The sequence below is a fragment of the Macaca mulatta genome, chromosome 4 (genome assembly GCF_049350105.2).
Source record: "Macaca mulatta isolate MMU2019108-1 chromosome 4, T2T-MMU8v2.0, whole genome shotgun sequence".
In the NCBI taxonomy this organism is placed as follows: Eukaryota; Metazoa; Chordata; class Mammalia; order Primates; family Cercopithecidae; genus Macaca; species Macaca mulatta.
Genome location: NC_133409.1, coordinates 150,999,415 through 151,017,500, shown reverse-complemented (window position 1 = coordinate 151,017,500; position 18,086 = coordinate 150,999,415). Strand labels below are relative to the sequence as shown.

The 18,086-nt window shown below is 45.1% G+C and overlaps 1 protein-coding gene and 1 long non-coding RNA gene across 4 annotated transcripts in view; one reads left to right on the top strand and one right to left on the bottom strand.

Annotated features, from left to right (window-relative positions):
• LOC144340487 (uncharacterized) overlaps positions 1 to 7,737 on the top strand; it is a 20,835-nt gene extending 13,098 nt beyond the window's left edge. Inside the window, exons 5-7 of one of the 3 annotated variants that reach the window (XR_013416664.1) lie at positions 2,485 to 2,588; positions 3,285 to 5,166; positions 6,190 to 7,737. This is a non-coding gene — a long non-coding RNA (uncharacterized LOC144340487). Of the gene's footprint in view, positions 1 to 2,484; positions 2,589 to 3,284 lie in introns of all 3 variants that reach the window. The other 2 variants (XR_013416663.1, XR_013416662.1) reach the window with 2 other exon arrangements.
• Positions 7,738 to 10,035: 2,298 nt separating this feature from the next.
• LOC100424348 (HLA class I histocompatibility antigen, alpha chain G) lies at positions 10,036 to 15,444 on the bottom strand. Its single transcript, XM_078000535.1, is given in 9 exon segments — positions 10,036 to 11,047; positions 12,732 to 12,779; positions 12,886 to 12,947; positions 13,360 to 13,476; positions 13,581 to 13,856; positions 14,432 to 14,707; positions 14,953 to 15,222; positions 15,352 to 15,417; positions 15,420 to 15,444. Coding segments are annotated over 9 exon segments (1,269 nt in total). The 5' UTR covers positions 15,424 to 15,444; the 3' UTR covers positions 10,036 to 10,897.
• Between the last annotated feature and the right edge of the window lie 2,642 nt (positions 15,445 to 18,086).

The following is an 18,086-nucleotide window of genomic DNA, read 5'->3' as shown; positions in this document are numbered from 1 at the left end:
TTTATTTTGTCTGCTGTAAGTATAGCTACTCCTGCTCACTTTTGGTTTCCATTTGCAGAGATTCTCTCTTGCCACCCTTTTACTTTCTGTCTCTATGGATTGTTGTGAGGCAGTATTACTGGTGAGTTTTTTGTAAGCAGAATATTGTTAGCTCATGTTTTCTATTCATTCAGCCATTCTAAATCTTATAAGTGGATAATTTAATCTGTTTACATTCCAGATTATTATTAATATGTGAAACTTTGTTTCTGTCATATTGTTGTTTTCTGGTTGTCTTATATGTTCTTTGTTACTGTCTTTTTCTCTTATTGGTTGTCATTGTGATTTGGTGGATTTCTGTAGTAGAACCTTTTGAGTCCTTTCTCTTCCTCTTTTGTGTGATTGCTTTACCAGTGAGTTGTATACTTGTGTATATTTTCATGATGATAATGTTGATATGTTGAAAATGCTGTCCTTTCACTTCTAGGTTTAGGACTTTCTTCAGCATTTCCTGTAGGGCCAGCCTAGTGGTAATGAAGTCTTTCAGCATTTGCTTGTCTTGGAGAGATTATTTCTTTTTCAATTATGAAGAATAATTTTGTTCAGTTTATTACTCTTGGCTTGGCATTTCTTTTCTTTCAGGACTTTGAGTATACTATCCTATTCTCTTCTGGCCTGTAAGATTTCTGCTAAGAAATCTGCTTTTAGTCTGATGGGATTTCCTTTATAGGTGACTAAACGCTTTTCTTTTGCTATTTTTAGGGTTTGCTTTGTACCTTAGACTATAGAAAGTCTGACTAGTAATGTGCCATGGAGAAGAACTTTCTGCACTGTGTTTTTCTCAGGATTATTAAACATCTTGGGTCTGACTTGGTAGTCATTTGGTACCATTTGGTAGACTTGGGAATTATTCATCTATTTTTTCATTAAACAGGTTTTCTAATCTGTTCTTGCTCTCTTGGCTCTTGAGGATACCAGTAATTTGAATTTTTGGTTGTTTATTGTGCCATATGTCACGAAGGCTTTGCTCATTTTTTGTGTGTGTGTTTTTGTCTGATTGGATTATTTCAATAGATCTGTCTTCAAGTTTTGGGATTCTTCCTTCTACGTGGCCTAGTATATTGTTGAAGCTTTCAAATGTATTTGGTATTTCATTTCATGAATTCTTTAATTCCTGAATTTCTGTTTCATTCCTTTTTTTAAAGTCTACATCTATGGTAAATTACTTATTCATATCCTGAATTATTTTTTGATTTTTTTTTGTATTTTTTTCAGAATTCTTTTGTATCTCACTGAACTTCTGTAAAATAAATGTTTTGAATCCTTTACCTGGAATCTTAAAAATTTCCTTTTTATTAAGATCTATTGTGTTCCTTTGGGGCTGTATTTTTTTTTTCTTTTTTGCTTTTTCATGTTTCCATCCTAATGTTAACATTTTTGCATCTGATATAATTCTTTGATTATAAGAATTGATAAGTCAATTCTTCCTATTTTTGAATTTCATTTCATAGTAGTGAACATTTTTCTGAAGATGAATCTATGGTGTTGGTTGCAGGGGGTACTTTGGATTTGATTCTGGGTGTAGTACATAGTAGAGTACTATGGTCTCTGTATAATTTCTTTGGCTGTAGACAGTGTTAATGGTATCTGTGATTTCCTCCGTGCATTAGGGTATGGTTATTACTGAGGCTGTGGTGAAGATGTCCTAGGGACTGGGATGCCACTTGAGACAGTCTTCAAGCTCCAATGGTGGCAGTGGTGCGCTGAGTGTTCCTATCTTTGTGCCCCAAGGTGGTGCCTGCTAGCACTTGTGTTTGTGGTTACCAGTGGGCTGATTCCCGGGTCTCCAGGTGGCTTGCTTGGATGCCAGTAGTGGCAGTGGTTCACTGGGTGGGTGGGTGGGATCTTGGACTCCTGGGCAGCTAGCTTTGCAGTGGCAATGGTGGGCTGATTCTCTGGGTCCCAAGCAGTGTGCATTGTTACCAGCAGCTGTGATAGGCTGAGTGGGATGCCTATAGGTGGTGTTTGCATGTAGGTGACAGCTAAGGTGATAGCACTCAACCTCAGGTACCCAAGAGGAGTACGCAGGTGCCCAAGGTGGTGGATTAGGTTGAGGAATTCCCAGGACCCGGGGCTGTGTTCTCTGTCTCAGTGAGAGGGGTCGATGAAGCTGTCTCTTCATCATTAAATGCTGTGCCAACGAGTCCCTTAATTTTCTTTTTGCCTGGAGGACTGAAACATTTATTATAGTTTAGGTCGGCCGGTTATGTTTTTCACTACCTATATGTCTAAAATCCCTGTATTTTTTTATAGATATGTTCAGGGTATGTTAATTAGCTTGATTTAATCATTACATATGGTATACATATATCAGTATATTACCCAATATCTCATGAACGTATTATGATTTGTCAATTAAAATTATACAGAGATATGTTGGAAAAAGGTATTATTTTCTGGGAATAGAATCTAGTTTCACAGCATTTTCCTTTTATGTTTTTAAAGATATTGGCTGGGCGTGATGGCGCACACCTGTAATTCCAGGACTTTGGGAGGCTGAGGCGGGCGGATCATGAGGTCAGGAGATCCAGACCATCTTGGCTAACAGGGTAAAACCCCGTCTCTACTAAAAATACAAAAAATTAGCCGGGCGTGGTAGCGGACGCCTGTAGTCCCAGCTACTGGGGAGGCTGAGGCGGGAGAATGGCGTGAACCCGGGAGGTGGAGCTTGCAGTGAGCCGAGATCACGCCGCTGCACTCCAGCCTGGGCAGCAGAGTGAGACTCCATCTCAAAAAAAAAAAAAAAAAAAAGATGTTGCTCGTCTGTCTCCTCATTTGCATTGTTTCCAGTGAAATAACTGCTGACATCTTTATTATTTTTTTTCATTTTCTGTTTTTTTTTTTAATTTTCTCTCCTTCTATGGCTTTCAACAAATACATGTTTTTTTCACCCACAATTATAGAGTGAACTTGAGCAACAATTTATAGAGAGGGCTTTTGACTATTGGTTGTAAATTTTTAGAAACAGTTGTTTGCTCTTTGTTTTATTAGGTCAAAGGCTAATTTCCTCAGAGTATTCTTATATTGAAGAATGTCGTAAACAATTTTATTTGTGATCTTGGCTGAACCATGGTGCCCAGATAGGTGATCAAGCATTATTCTGGATGATTTGTGAGGATATTTCTTGGATAATATTAACACATAAATAGCTAGACTGAGTAAAGTAGATTGATGCCTATAGTATGGGTGGGGTTCATCCAATTCATTGAAGATGTAAATTAAACAAAACACTGACCTTCCTCAAGGAAGATGGAACTCTGCAGCAGACAGCGCTGGGATTTGAACTGCAGTATCAGTCAACTGACCCACAAACAGCTGGTTGGCTTGTGTACAGCATTTACAAGATGAATGGACAACATCCTGTTTGGAGGTCTACCACTTTGATCAAAGAAGATAAAAACAGAACAGCTCTTGTGGACTGAATTGCATGGTATTTTCTTAGCAGTGGTGGAAGAACTGAACAATGATAAAGCTCCTATGTTTTGGTTTTTACTGACTTACAGACAGTGACTAATGGCCTGACCATATAATTAATCAGGAGAGCAATGGGAAAGTTGCCTATGAAAAAATCCCTGTATGAGATAGTCTTATGGAAATCACTATGATAATTTGAGAGGCTCACTAATGTAAGACATGTGGATTCCTGATGTAGAGTGAATGTTGTTCTTGACTGAATCTCTCATCAATGTGTGATCCCCAGCATTAAAGGTGGGACATGGAGGGAGGGGATTGGATCATGGGGGCAATTCCTCATGAATGGTTTAGCACCATCCCCTCAGTGCTGTTCAATGCCACTCAGAATAACTCCCTTCCAGGTTTGGAAGGTGATTGCAGTCAACAAGCATTTACCTCCAAGGGTTTGCCAGGTGCACGTGTAATTCCAGCTGTGAGAGTGGTTGAGGCAGAAGGATAACTTGAGTCCAGAGGGTAGAGTTTAGCCTGAGCAACATTTGATCCTAGCCAAGGAAACATATCAAGACCACATCTAAAAAAAAATAAATCCACATGTTTGCTTGTGGATTTAATTCTACTTAATTCACCTGGGTCCATGAAATAAGTAGACACTAGGGGCTGTAGCAATGCAGAGAGAGGTGGAATCAAGACATAGTCCTCTTGCATTCCCCACTTCACAGCCACAAAATACCCATAAGAAGTGTTTTCTTTAACAACAACAAAAAGACAGAGACAGCATATGGCTACATGGCAGATTATCTTATGGGAAGGCCTTGAAAATACATAGCTGGCAAGTGAGACTGTTACCTTTAGCCCCAAGAGGCAGCAAATGGGTCTTCGCAAGAATAGATACTTACCATGGAGTGGAACTTGTTCAACTAGTGGTAGGTGTGCTACCAAACTGAATGGGGTCCACTCACCTGGTGCAGTAAAGGCAAACATCCACACTGAGATTTTGTTGTGGGAGAAAGGAGGGCATTTATATGTAGGGCGCCAAGCAAGGAGAATCAGGCAACTCACACTTAAGACCCAACCTCCTTGATGGGTTACAAGCAAAGGTTTTTAAAGGCAGGACTACTTAGGAAAGCAGAGTTACAGACATCATAAAATTGTGCATGGAAATTATACATTGGTTTGGCCTTAAAAGTCGGAATATCCTGATGAGGGAGCTTACAGGTCTTAGGTAGATTTAAAGATTCTCTGATTTGTGATTGATAAAGAAGCAAAGCTTCCTTACATAGTTGGGGGCAGTAGAGAGGAATGTTCAGACCTGGCCTGTGGGCTTGACTCTCTCCAGGCCCCTCAGGAAAAAATTTAGAACAAAGAATGGGGGTCAGAGTTCAGTCCTCAGTTTCCCCTTATCTGAGGTCTCCCTGTCAGTGGATTTATTAGGTGGGATTCCATGTTTCTGAAAAACAACTCAGGACATATATTAAGATGTTATTTTTAGTTTCTGTAGAGATTCAAACATCTTGTGACTCTAACTTCCTTGGCTATTGTTTTAAGCTATCACTACCTTCTTACTTATAAAGTCACTCACTTACTTTTTAGGGCTGGCTAGGTGCCTGGAATTTCTCTTGAAGAAACTGAAGGTTTTCCTTTATTTCCATGTTGGGAGGCCCTGGTAGGCTTCTAAAAGAGGTCCCTCCTTTATCTCAGATACACATGGTAGGAGTGCTACAAAAGAACTTGAATGGGAGATACAGCAACCATGTGGAACACTGATTGACATTTCTTTACACCAGAAAAGGCACTTGCTCAAAATGTCCAACAATAGTCAGAGTGATGTCCTCCTCAAAGGGAGAGTTCCATAGAGAATTAAAATAGTCAACTGAAACACTGGGTGTATAAAGCAAGAGAACAAGGGGCTTGTCTCCCCAAGAGAAAGGGGAAACAAGCATAAAGATTGGGCTTGTACACCTTCATGAGTGTGCTCACACTTGACATGAGAGTATCCTCTCTTTTCCTGGTGGATCAGGGAAAGGTGCTGGTGTGATCTACATATATTCCTTCCCATGGTGGGAGGACACTGGAATGATGACTGTAATTCACCTCAACTTGCTTTTCTCATCCCTGATGCAGTGGTCCCAGGGCTAGGGATGGAAATAGAGTCCAGAAACAGGAATTATTCCTAAGCAAGAAACGGTAAATATATTTTATGTCCTTTATGTAATAATTCCTAAAGGCCTGGAGAAGTAGGTTGTGCCTTCACTGCACCTGGCAAAGTTGGGACTAACACTGAATGCAGCTGTATTGCCTGGGGTCAGATAGCCACCCAGATCTCTACCTGCATAACCCTACCCTCTATGAACTGAAATGGATGATGTGAGACAATTGCTAGAACAGTATTTGTCCCTGCAGTCCAAGCCAGCACAGCAGCAGAACCTAGTGTTCCTTCCAAAATTATAAATGTTTAGTATAAATGAAGAGAAGGAGAAATAGTAGCTGAGAGTAAATGAATGAACACATGGGTTATGTAATGAGGAAAATCCAATGTTACATGAACTACTCGAAAGAGGTATAAGTAAGAAAGAGTATTGTCTCTTAGCTCGATTTCAACAGATGCCTGAAAGGGTGCAGCCATGTGTTGCTGATACTATTCCTATTTTTGGACTGCACTGGGATCATTGTTAATGACCAAAGAGGATTCTGGTAATGTACCAGGATCTTTTCACTGTTATGATTCTTCTGGTGTAGGAGATCTGTGATTGGCCAGACACAGTGGCTCATGCTTGTAATTCCATCAGTTTGGGAGGCAATGGTAGGAACATCGTTTAAGGTCAGGATTTGAGACCAGCCTCTGCAAAATAGTGAGACCCATTCCTATAAAATATTTAAAAATTAGTTGGGCATGGTGGTGTGCACCTGTAATGCTATCTGCTCAGGAGGCCGAGGCAGAAGGATCACTTGAGTCCAGGAATTTGAGGTTACAGTGAGCTCTGATTGTGCCACTGCATTCTACCCTGGGCAACAGAGCAAGAGATTAACTCTAAAATAAAATAATAAATATTATAAGAAGAGATAATGTAGTCAAAACCAGGGTGTGATCTGTCGTCCAATAAAAATATGTGGTCTTTGTCCCTGTTTCCTGACAACCGGGTTCTAGAACATTTGCAATCTCCTCAGTGATAAACATGACTTCAATATGGCAAGGAGAAGACTATGGGGTGAGGGGCTCCTAGATAGCTTTAGAATGGGAGCTGGTTGCCAGAAACACGAAGCTGTGATTAGAGGATTGGAACTTTTAGCCCCATCCCTAAAGTCTAGGAGGGAAAGAGAGGCTCCAGGTTGAGTTCAGTCACACAATGGCCGGTGATTTAATTAATCTTGCCTACACAATGAAATTTACATAGAAACCTCTAGAGATTGGGTTTCGGAGAGCTTCCCAATTGGTGAGCACATCCATGTGTCCACGTGCTGGGAAGGTGGTGAACTCCATCTCCATGGGGACAGAGGCTCCTGTGCTCAGAGCCCTTCCAGACCTCACCCTGTGCACCTCTTCATCTGGTTGCTCATTTGTATCCTTTATAACTGCTGTGGTTTGAATATTTCCCCAAAAAAGTATCTGTTGGATATTTCTTCCCGAATGCAACATTTTTAAGAAATGGGACCTTTGAGAGGTGATTGGACCATCAGAGCTCTGCCTTCATTAATGAATTAAGACTCATCATAAAAGGACCTGAGGCTGTAAGTTTGACCTCCTTTTCCCCCTACCTCTCACCCTCTCTTGCCCTTTTGTTTTCTACCAGATACAGTCCCTTGATTTGGGAATTCCCATCCTCCACACCATGAATGAAACAAATTTCTGTTTCTTATAAGTTATCCAGTCTCAGGTGTTTGCTATAGTGGCATAATTTAAACCAGGGGTCCCTAACCCCCGGGCTGCGGACTGGTACAAGTTTCTGGCCTGGTAGGAACCAGATAGCACAGCAGGAGGTGATCGGTGGGCGAGGGAGCATGAGCATGACCACCAGAGTTCCGCCTCCTGTCAGATCAGTGGGGGAATTAGATTCTCATAGAAGCACGAACCCTATTGTGAGCTCTGCATGCGAGAGATCTGGGTTGCATGCTCCTTTTGAAACACTAATGCCTGATCATCTGAGGTGCAACAGTTTCATCCAAAACCATTTCCCTCTGCCTTCCGCCACCTCCACTGGTCCATGGAAAAACTGTCTTCCGTGAAACCGGTCTCAGGTGCCAAAAAGGTGGGGATTTAAGCTATAAAAATAAAAGAACTGCAATACTGAGTGTGAAAGGAAAGTAAAATTTCAGGACTCCAAATTCACTATACCAAAGGGAAAAGTTAAGTTTGGAGACTGAGTAATGGAAAAACTGCCTTTTTTTTGTTCCTAAACAAATAACTGCAAAGATAGAAGACCCCATATCTCCCCAGGTGGCCTCCCTCACAAACTGCTCACAAGATAATTCCTTGTGGGCCCCAACATCTTTACTCTAAAATGGAGTTTTGTTGAATTTCCCCCTGACAGTGTAAATTAACAGCTTATCTTCACAGGTACAGGACAAAGACAAGACTAGACATCATCCCTTCACCCACCAGGTGACTTTTCTTCCCAAGGTTTACTTTATCTTATGTAAAATGCAGATTTACTGAGCACGAGATGAATGCATAGTTGACTGTTTTTTTCCTCTCCTGGCTGCTCTTTCCCCTATAAATATTGAAGTCCTCAAACCCTGTTAGGAAAAAGCACGGGCCACAGATGCTACAATGATTTGTGTCTCTGTTTCCAAGATGCATCTTCAGCTCGGCAAAATCAACTTCTAAACTGACTGAGACCTGTCTCAGAGGTTTTTTGGTTTACATGACTATAGCGACGTCCTGAGTTCTTTGAGTTAATTTAAGAATTATCAGTCCTTGGGAGGTGAGAGACCCCTGACTTTGCAGCCATGATAGACAGAAGTGCAGGTAACCTGGGACCCGATACTTGGGACTTGCATCTGAAGTCAGGACAGACTTGTGGGACTGAGCCCTTAAACCTGTGGAGCCCGAGGTGAACTCCAGGTAGTTAGTGTCAGAATAGAGTCAAACTCTAGGACTCCCAGCTGCTGTTGGAGAATCAGAAATTTGGGTGGAGGAAAACCCCATCACCATCCCACAGAGAGAAACTTAGAGTAAGAGTAAGCAAGTACACCTCTATCTTTTTGGTCCCAGAGGAAAAGATAAACAAAATGTAAGCATTTACTTCACGTCCCTAATCTATTAAACACAGGTTGCTACCAGCTGTTCATTGTCCAGACATGGAGTGGTCCTACCTCTAACCTAGAAGTTAGGATTTTTTAGGCCTTTGAGGGTGTCACATAAAAACTAATAAATGTTAGAGATTCTCTCCCCAGAAATATTTCCACACACAAGAAAATATAAATATTAATATAAAACATTGGTGTGGACCCAGAACCTCTGAGGTCTTACAAACCTGGGTGTTTTAATCCTAGTAAGAGACAATGCTGAGGAAAGATGTTGGAATAATCATTTCATCATCACACAATGCCACTCCAATAATCTAGACTATAAACTGGGATAGACAAAAACTTGATGTAATAATCCATCCTCAAGGGATATGTTATTTATTAGTCTTGGTTCATTCAGCCACTCTGTGTGCCTACCAGGTACCAGATAAAGTTCTCTTCCTGGATCACTGCTCCAATAATTAAAATTTGTCACTTTTTCCCACCCCTCACATCCAGCACTTGAACCCTCTTACTACACCAGAGTAACAAATATGTTACTCGGTAACATATTTGAAGAGATTAATTTTGAGCCAAAAATGAGGGACCACGGCCCATGACGCAGTCCTCAGAAGACCCTGAGAACATGTGTTCAAGGTGGTTGGGGAATAGGTTGGTTTTATACATTTTAGGAACATATGAGACATCAATAAACTATACATTGTTTCGATCCAGAAAGTTGGGACAATTTGAAGCAAGCAAGGGTTGCGGGGTAGTGCTTCTGGGTTATAATTAGATTTTTAATTTTTCTGATTGGCAATTGGTTGAGTTACTATCAACAGAAAGGAACGTCTGGGTTATGATAAGAGGTTGTGGAGTCCCAAATTTTCTCATGCAGACGACGCCTCCAGGTGCCAGGCTTCAGAGAGAATAGATTGTAAATGTTTCTGATCAGATTGAAGGTCTGTGTTGGTGGTAAATGCTGGTCAGCTTTTCCTGAATTTCAAAAGAGAAGAGGGCATAATGAGGCATGTTCAACACCTGCTTCCCATGGTGGCCTCAGTCTTTCAGGTTAACTTTTGAGCACCCTGGCTGAGGGTGTCAATTGAGATGGTTAGGAGGGGGTGGCTTTGATGTTTATTTTTGGTTTACAACATGCAAAATGTTGAGAGAAGACAGACACCACCTCCCTCCTTGGAAGAGGACAACACTCCAGTCACCCTGCAGTTGATCATGGACATGCGTCTTAAGCTCCACCAGTCCGATGACCACCTGCTGAAGAGGTGTCATTGTCCTAGGTAAATACTAAGGGTGTGTCATCTCACGCCAAGAAGATTAAGGACACTGACACACGAGGAGTGAGTTTAGGAGCAAAGGGCTGAATAGGCAAAAGAAAGACAAAGGGGAACAATTCTCTTCTTGTGAGATAGAGGGGCACCCAAAAGGGAATTCCGGCCTGGAATGGGAGTGCATCCGATTTTACAGGCAGGCTTGAGGAGATGGTGTCTGATTTATGTAGGGCCCACAGGTTGGTTGGACCAGGTGTGATATTTACATAGTGCAAGTGGAAGGCTGTTCACCCCACCCTCATCCTATTATGCAAATGGGCTTGCCACTTGGCCGGCGCCATGTTGTCTGCTCCTTACTGTAAACGTGCCTGGCAAAGAGAAGGGAAGATGGAGTCGCCATTGTGATCATGCCCAGTCCCAGGTACCCGATTCCTATTCGCACAGCTGCCAGCATTCACCTGTGCAAGCTTCCAGCTTACTTGTCTATGTCTGAAGCTTGATATTACAGGCTGCTCCTTGTTAGAAAAGAAAATAATTTGGAGTCTGCTTTTCATTAAAAGCCTTCCGTACCCTCACTAGCTGTATAAATAATTTCTTAACTCCTATATCACTGCCAGCCTCTGAGCCAGAATGAGGTGACAGAGAGGCTGGGACTGTACAGAACACATTTTAGTAAAGATGGCTGAGTGACAGTAGTGATGTCCAGTTTCCAGGTGCAGCAGTGACATCTGTCCTGGCCTCAGGGTCCAGTGTCCAGCACCAGGTGTCAGAGGTGTGAGCAGTGGCGTCTGTGCTCAGCAGCAGGGGCAGTTGTTCCTAGGAGGGACCTGATCCAGGGTGGGCTGTGGATTCTGTTCCTGGATATGTAGGTTCCAGCCTGCTTCTGTGGCCTTTCCCACAATAAAACTAGACCCAATACCAGATATACGACTTTATGTATACATTACAGAAATTTGGTTTCCATAGTTTGCTCCAAGAAGTGAGTGGGAAATGAGTCTGTGGACGAGTGTCAGAGAGCGGCATTCAGAGGTGTTCCTTGTGCGAGAGCCACATCCTGAATTCTCTACCTGGCCTCTACCCCACTGTGGAGAGAACAACAGGGAATGTCACATCTCATAACTGATGATACACATCCTCCCTTTTCATACTGTGAGAAAAATCCTCTTTTAAACAGGTTTGAAAACCCACTCCACCCACCCACCCTGGGCACTCTCTGATCTCAGTGGGTCCCAATCTGGCCGAGCAGCAGGATTGCTGGCGGGGGCTTAGAAAACACTCAGGCCACTCCCCAGAACCCCAGTCTCAGAGTATTATGCATACGACCAAGGAATCGTTTATATAACAAGCCCTAGAGGTGAGGCTGATGCTCAGACATGTGGGATCCTGCTGTTCTTGATACTCCAAGTATAATCTGGAGAACAGCAACATGAACTCCAGCCTTGTCATAAATACAGAATCTGTAGCTCGACTCCAGACTTCCTGGATCTCAGCACCACGTTCGAGTGATCCCTGTACACACGGAAGTTCCTTGCCTAAGTGTCCTCTAGACTTGGGGTCAGAACTGTGCAGTCTGCTCTGGGTGTGGTCTGATCACATCCCTTACAACTGGAGGTCCAGGGTTCAGTCCTTGCCCTCATTCTTTTCCACAGTCAGTCACTCCCTTGGTGCCCACCACCCACAGCACACTGCAGCTCACAACCAGGTTCTCTCTTCAGGAAAGAACAGTCCTTGATGATGGGTCCAAGTTCACAGACAAATATAAGTCTAAATTAGACTCTGCTTTATAGATTCATGAGTTGGGATTGGATTCAGCACCAAGATCACAAGAACCAGGGCAGGGAGAGAGGGCAGGAGAGCAGAGCAGAATAGAAGCTCTAGAAGCAGGGCAGGAGGTGAATGGCTCTGAAAATTTGTCTCAGAATGCACAGAGACCCCCGTGTTCAGGGGCCACCCTGGGCGATGTCTGAGCCTCTGTGGTCACAGTTCCCACTGGACAAGTTTCCACTGATGGGACAAGGACAATGGAGCAGAGGTGACCCAGCTGAGGACTGACCACATAAAGTCCATGAAGAACTGAACAGTAACTAGGCACAGGCCCAGTCCACACTGGGCTCCTCACAGCCTTCTCCACCCCCACCTGCAACAGATTCAACACAGTGAACATGCAGATTCTGGAAGGTTCTTAGGTCTTTATTTGCTCTCTCAAATTCTAGGGTTTACTTATTTAATTAATCCATCAACCTCTCATAGCAGATATTTGAGAAAACAAATTTATATTCAGATTCTTATTTTCAGTAGGGAAGTAAGAAGTTGCAGCTTAGTGCACATAAAGTTGAGACTGAGATGGAGACATCCAGTCCCACCTCTCTGGAACAGGAAAGATGACTGGGGAGGAAACACAGGTCAGCGTGGGAACAGGGGTCACAGTGGACACAGGGGTAGACTGTCTCTCCACCTCCTCACATTACGCTAACAGGGACACAGACACATTCAGATGCCTTTGCAGAAAGAGAGGCCAGAGTCTCTTGAAGTCACAAAAGGGAGGCATAAAGAAATCCTGCATCTCAGTCCCACACAAGAGAGTTATCTCAGGCTACAGAAAACAACAGTCATGAACAAATTCAAGTCAGTCATGGTAAGTGATGACACTCTGAACAGCCCACCACACACTTGAAACGTCCCAATCAAAGAATCTCCATTACGCAGGCCTTTCCCCTCTGCCCCACCCCCACCCCCGCAGCCTACTCTAGACCCCAAGAATCTCACCTTTTCAAGCCGTGAGACACACATCAGAGCCCTGGACACTGTCGCTGGCTGGGGTAGAACAAAAACAGGACCTCGTCAGAGCCCACAGGAGACGTGGGACAGGAGGAATTACGGGATGGGTGAGCTCCTCCACACTCCCACCCCCACCACTTACACGCAGCCTGAGAGTCGCTCCCTCCTTTTCCACCTGTAGCAAGAAAATGTCCTGTGAGGGGACTGGGAGGAAGCAGGGTCATGAGATCTTAAGAGGAACCTCCTAGTCTTGGACCCAAAAGAAATTTCCAGAACATGACTACAGACCCAGGGCAGGATCAGCAAACAGGAGGAAAGCAGGTGTGTGTCCTGGACCAACTGCCCTTCTAAGGTCTGTCCTTAGCAGGGACCTTGCCCTGACTCATGAATGCTGGAATCAGGACCCCAACAGCACAACCATCAAGGTGATACATCTGTCCTTCATTGTCACATGTGCTGCACAAAAGAGTAAGTGCCGGCACCCAGGGCCCCAGGCTGGGTTAGCCCCTGTGTGGATGCTGCTTCCCAGGAATGAAGCAGGGAACACTTCTACCTGGGGTTTGAAATCCCCAGCGGGACAAGAAAACCCAGACCCCACCCCACACCCTTTCCCTACCTGAGCTCTTCCTCCTCCACATCACAGCAGCGACCACAGCTCCAGTGACCACAACTGCTAGGACAGCCAGGCCAGCAACAATGCCCACGATGGTGATAGTGGACTGGGAAGATGGCTCTGGGAAAGGAGGGGAAGGTGAGGGGCCCTGACCCTGCTGAAGGGCTCCAGAAGGGCTCCTGTTTCCCCTGAGAAGAGACATGACCCCTCATTCCCCTTCTTACCCCATCTCAGGGTGAGGGGCTCCGGCAGTCCCTCATGCTGCACATGGCACGTGTATCTCTGCTCTTCTCCAGAAGGCACCACCACAGCTGCCCACTTCTGGAAGGTTCCATCTCCTACTGGCCTGGTCTCCACAAGCTCGGTGTCCTGAGTTTGCTCCTCCCCATCCCGCTGCCAGGTCAATGTGATCTCCGCAGGGTAGAAGCCCAGGGCCCAGCACCTCAGGGTGGCCTCATGGTCAGAGACGGGGTGGTGGGTCACGTGTGTCTTTGGGGGGTCTGATGGGAAGAATCAGAAAATTCAGGCGCTTTGCATCTCTCATGGGACACCCCAGCAGCACCCATGTGACCACCCTGAGAATGAACAGGACACCTGGGGTGGGGAAGGGAGCACGGAATCCAGACACCAGCCCGGACACAGGCATCTGGGATAATCTCCTATTCCTTGGAGAGTTCTAGTCTCTGAGGGAGGAACAGGGACTTCTGGTCCTAACCTGAGTGGAGGCCGAGGGACTCAGAAAAGCTGGAATCAGACCTTCAAACACATTGAGTGTGAGGCAGAGAACAAGGCCTGAGAGAAAAATTCACGGTGCCCAAAGTTGCTGCAGGAGCCAAAGGGGACCCCTGATCAGTATTCCAGGGACTGTCTTTCCCTCCATGTCCTCAGAGACGTCATCCCTTAATTGTCCTAGAGAGCAGAGGGGGCCCTCAGAGGAAATCAGGAAAACTCACGCCATTCTCCATTCAAGGGAGGGCGACATTATAGCGCTGATCCCATTTTCCTCTCCTCCTCATGGGAGGCCATCCCGGGCTATCTAGAGGTGATGGGGAAGGCGCCCCATTGCCCCTGGTACCCGCGCGCTGCAGCGTCTCCTTCCCCTTCTCCAGGTATCTGCGGAGCCACTCCACGCACGTCCCCTCCAGGTGCGCTCTCATCTGCTCTGCCTCGCGGGCCGCCTCCCACTTGCGCTGAGTTATCTGAGCCGCCGTGTCTGCCGCGGTCCAGGAGCGCAGGTCACCGTTCAGGGCGATGTAATCCTTGCCGTCGTAGGCGAACTGGTGATACCCGCGGAGGAGTCGCCCGTCGGGCCCCAGGTCGCAGCCGTATATCCACTGGAGGGTGTGAGACCCTGGCCCCGCCCCCGCGGTCAGCCCCGCCCACCGAGCCCCGTCCCGCCCCGACCACACCCCGGGCATTTTGGCCGCAACTGAAAATGAAACCGGGTAAAGGCGCCTGGGGCTCTCCCCGGTCGAGGATCTGGGCGGGTCCCGCGGCCTCGGGGCGGATCTCGGACCTGGAGACTCGGGGAGACCCGGGCCGTCCGTGGGGGATGGGGAGGGGTCGTGACCTGCGCCCCGGGCCGGGGCCACTCACCCGCCTCGCTCTGGTTGTAGTAGCCGCGCAGGTTCCCCAGGCCCACTCGGAAAAACTGTGTGATGTTCTTGGCGAGCCCTGTCTGCTCTTCCCAATACTCCGGCCCCTCCTGCTCCGCCCACGGCGCCCGCGGCTCCATCCTCGGACTCGCGGCGTCGCTGTCGAACCGCAGGAACTGCGTGTCGTCCACGTAGCCCACGGAGATGAAGCGGGGCTCCCCGCGGCCAGGCCGGGACGTGCCGGCGCTGAAATACCTCAAGGAGTGCGAGCCTGGGGGCGAGGAGAGGCTGAGACCCGCCCGACCCTCCTCCCCGCGCGGCTCCCCGGGCCCTGCGCCCCCGCCTGCGGTCCCCTCGCTCCTCCCCGCAGAGGCCGTTTCCCTCCCGACCCCGCACTCACCGGCCCAGGTCTCGGTCAGGGCCAGGGCCGCCGAGAGCAGCAGGAGGAGGGTTCCGGGGGCCATGACCGCATCTCGGCGTCTGAGGAGACTCTGAGTCCTGGCGGGTGCGTGAGGACTTTAGAACTGAGACCGCGGCGACGCTGATTGGCTTCTCTAGACATCCGACACCCAATGAGAGTGGGAACTGGGGACGCGTCACGAGTATCCTGGAAGAAGGACCCGACACAGGTTGAGAGAAGTGAAACTAGGGGAGTGGGGAATCCCCAACCCAGGGCCTCCCCAATGCAGATAAGGCCCGAGGCCCTGAGAGCCACGCCCAGGACCTGGGACTTCATCCTGATCCCTCTCCGACACCAAGCCTCTTTGACACCCTGTCTGCCTGAGTCCTGGACAAGTATCTGTCTGTGGAAACCAGGGAGAGACTCCCAGGCTGCACCCAGCCTCTTCCCCTTCCCTACTCGTCCTGGAATCCCCGATCCTGAACTGGGCTCCCTGCCTCCCACTCCCTACCTCTCCCCTTGGACCTTTATACAGGGAAACTCACCACGGGGAACTTGATGCCAGAGAGTGAGCTCGCCCTGGGAATGGAGGTGTAGAGACAGGGGTTTTCTCTCTAAACCTGGTGAAGTTTTGTCTGAAGGCACCACACGGAGATTCTCATAGAGACCAGTTTCCTTTTTGTTTATTAATACAGTAGGTAGCACAATATTGGTAATCCCTGAATGATTAGAATTCCAATTTGTAAAAGTCCTGTGCCAAAACAGCATTACAATTAAACCCTCAAAGCTCCTAAGTTTTACTTTCCCAGACTATGGATCTGTGACTCTGAGTTGTTGAATTTAAAATTATCTTCATTCCCTAGCCCGAGTTTCCCTGCGTGAGTCCAGAACATCTCTTGAATACAAAGAAGCAGAGTTTGTTACTGTCTATTGCAACCGGGAGCCTGTAGTCATCACCTCAAAGTTGCGAGTGCTCCATGTAGTCCCAATGCTCTTCACGGACGCTCAAGCACTGCCTGTTTTCCAGAACTATGCACATCTAAGCAGTGTGCATATTTTATCTGGACACTAAATGAGTTTAGCAACTACTAAACTACTAATACTAAATGAGTTTAGCACATTGGTAGGCTACAAGATCAAAACACAAAAACTGAGTGTGCTTCTATAGAGCGTCAATGCATTAATACAAATGTTATTTAAAAATCCAACTTACAACAGCATTAAAAAGAATGAAGTCAGAACAAAATTGAGGGCCCAGCAATACTCTTCACTTCTATGGTTAATTGGTTTTTGAAAACAGTGCTAATATAATTCAGTGGGGGGAGAAATTATCTTTTCGTCAAGTGGTGCTGAGACAATAGGCTATCCATATGCAAAAGAATAAAGCTGGATCCCTACTTCACACTACATATAAAAATTACCTCAACGTGTATCAAAGACCTAAATGTGAGACTTAACACTAGAAAACTCTTAGAAGAAAACATAGGTATAAATCTTCATGACTTTGGATTAGGTAAAAATACCCGATCTTAAATGATACCAAAGGCACAAGCAAAAAGAGGAAATAAAAGATAAATCGAACATCATCAAAATTAAAAATGTGTGAGTCTAAGGACACCACCAAGAAAGTGAAAAGAAACTCATCGAATGGGAGAAATTTTTTGCAAATCTTACATCTGGCAAGGAAAAGACTTGTATTTAGAATATATAAAGAATGGTTGTAACTCAATATAATAATATTAGTAATAATAAGATAATAATAAACAATAAATAAAATAATAATATGACAAATAATATACAAAAGGCTCATAAGCATATAGAAACATGTTCAATATCATTAACCATCAGGGAAATGCACACAACCCAAAAATAAGATACTATTTCCCACCCACTAGAATGGCCATAATTAAAAAGGTAATAATTAGTGTTGATGAGAATATGGAGATACTGGAACACTCACACTTCGCTGGTGGGGATTTAAGAGACATAGCTCCTTTAGAAAGCAGGCTATCAGTAGCTCAAATTGTTGAACATTAAGTTATTATTACATGAACCAGCAATCCCCTCCTATGTATACAGTATACCTAAGAGAAATGAAAACATAAGTTCACATAAAAACTTATATACCATGTTTGTAGCAGCATTATTCATTATAATCCAAACGAGAAGGACCAAAATGTTGCCAACTAATAAATAAATTGTGATATATCCATACAATGGAATATAATTAAGCAATGGAAAAGATGTTAAGTACTGATACAAGCTACGACTCATTCAAACTTTGAATACGTTCTGGTAAGTAAAAGAAGACAGACACAAACGGCCACATGTTGTATAATTTCATTACATAAAATGTTCAGAATAGGTAAATCTGTAGAGCTAAAACATAGATTGGTAGTTTCTTAGGCCTGGGCTTTGGATATGGATTTTTCTGCAGGGCTGGGAGGAGGTAAAAGGATCTGTAATTGATTGTGGTACTGGAGACACAACTGTGAATATTCTAAAAACCACCGAATTGTATATTTTGAATGTGTTGATTTTATACTATTTAAGTTATATCACAAGTTGTCTGGAAAATGATTAAATTACATATAAAATTTACAGTCATTGCAGTTCAACAAAAGCTACCAGATAAAAACACTCAGTATGGTTTGCATGCAAGTGAAGAAAGTAGACATGCAGAGAGAAGGCTGATACAATAGTAATCACCTTAGTAAAGTGGGTTTGGATTTAGT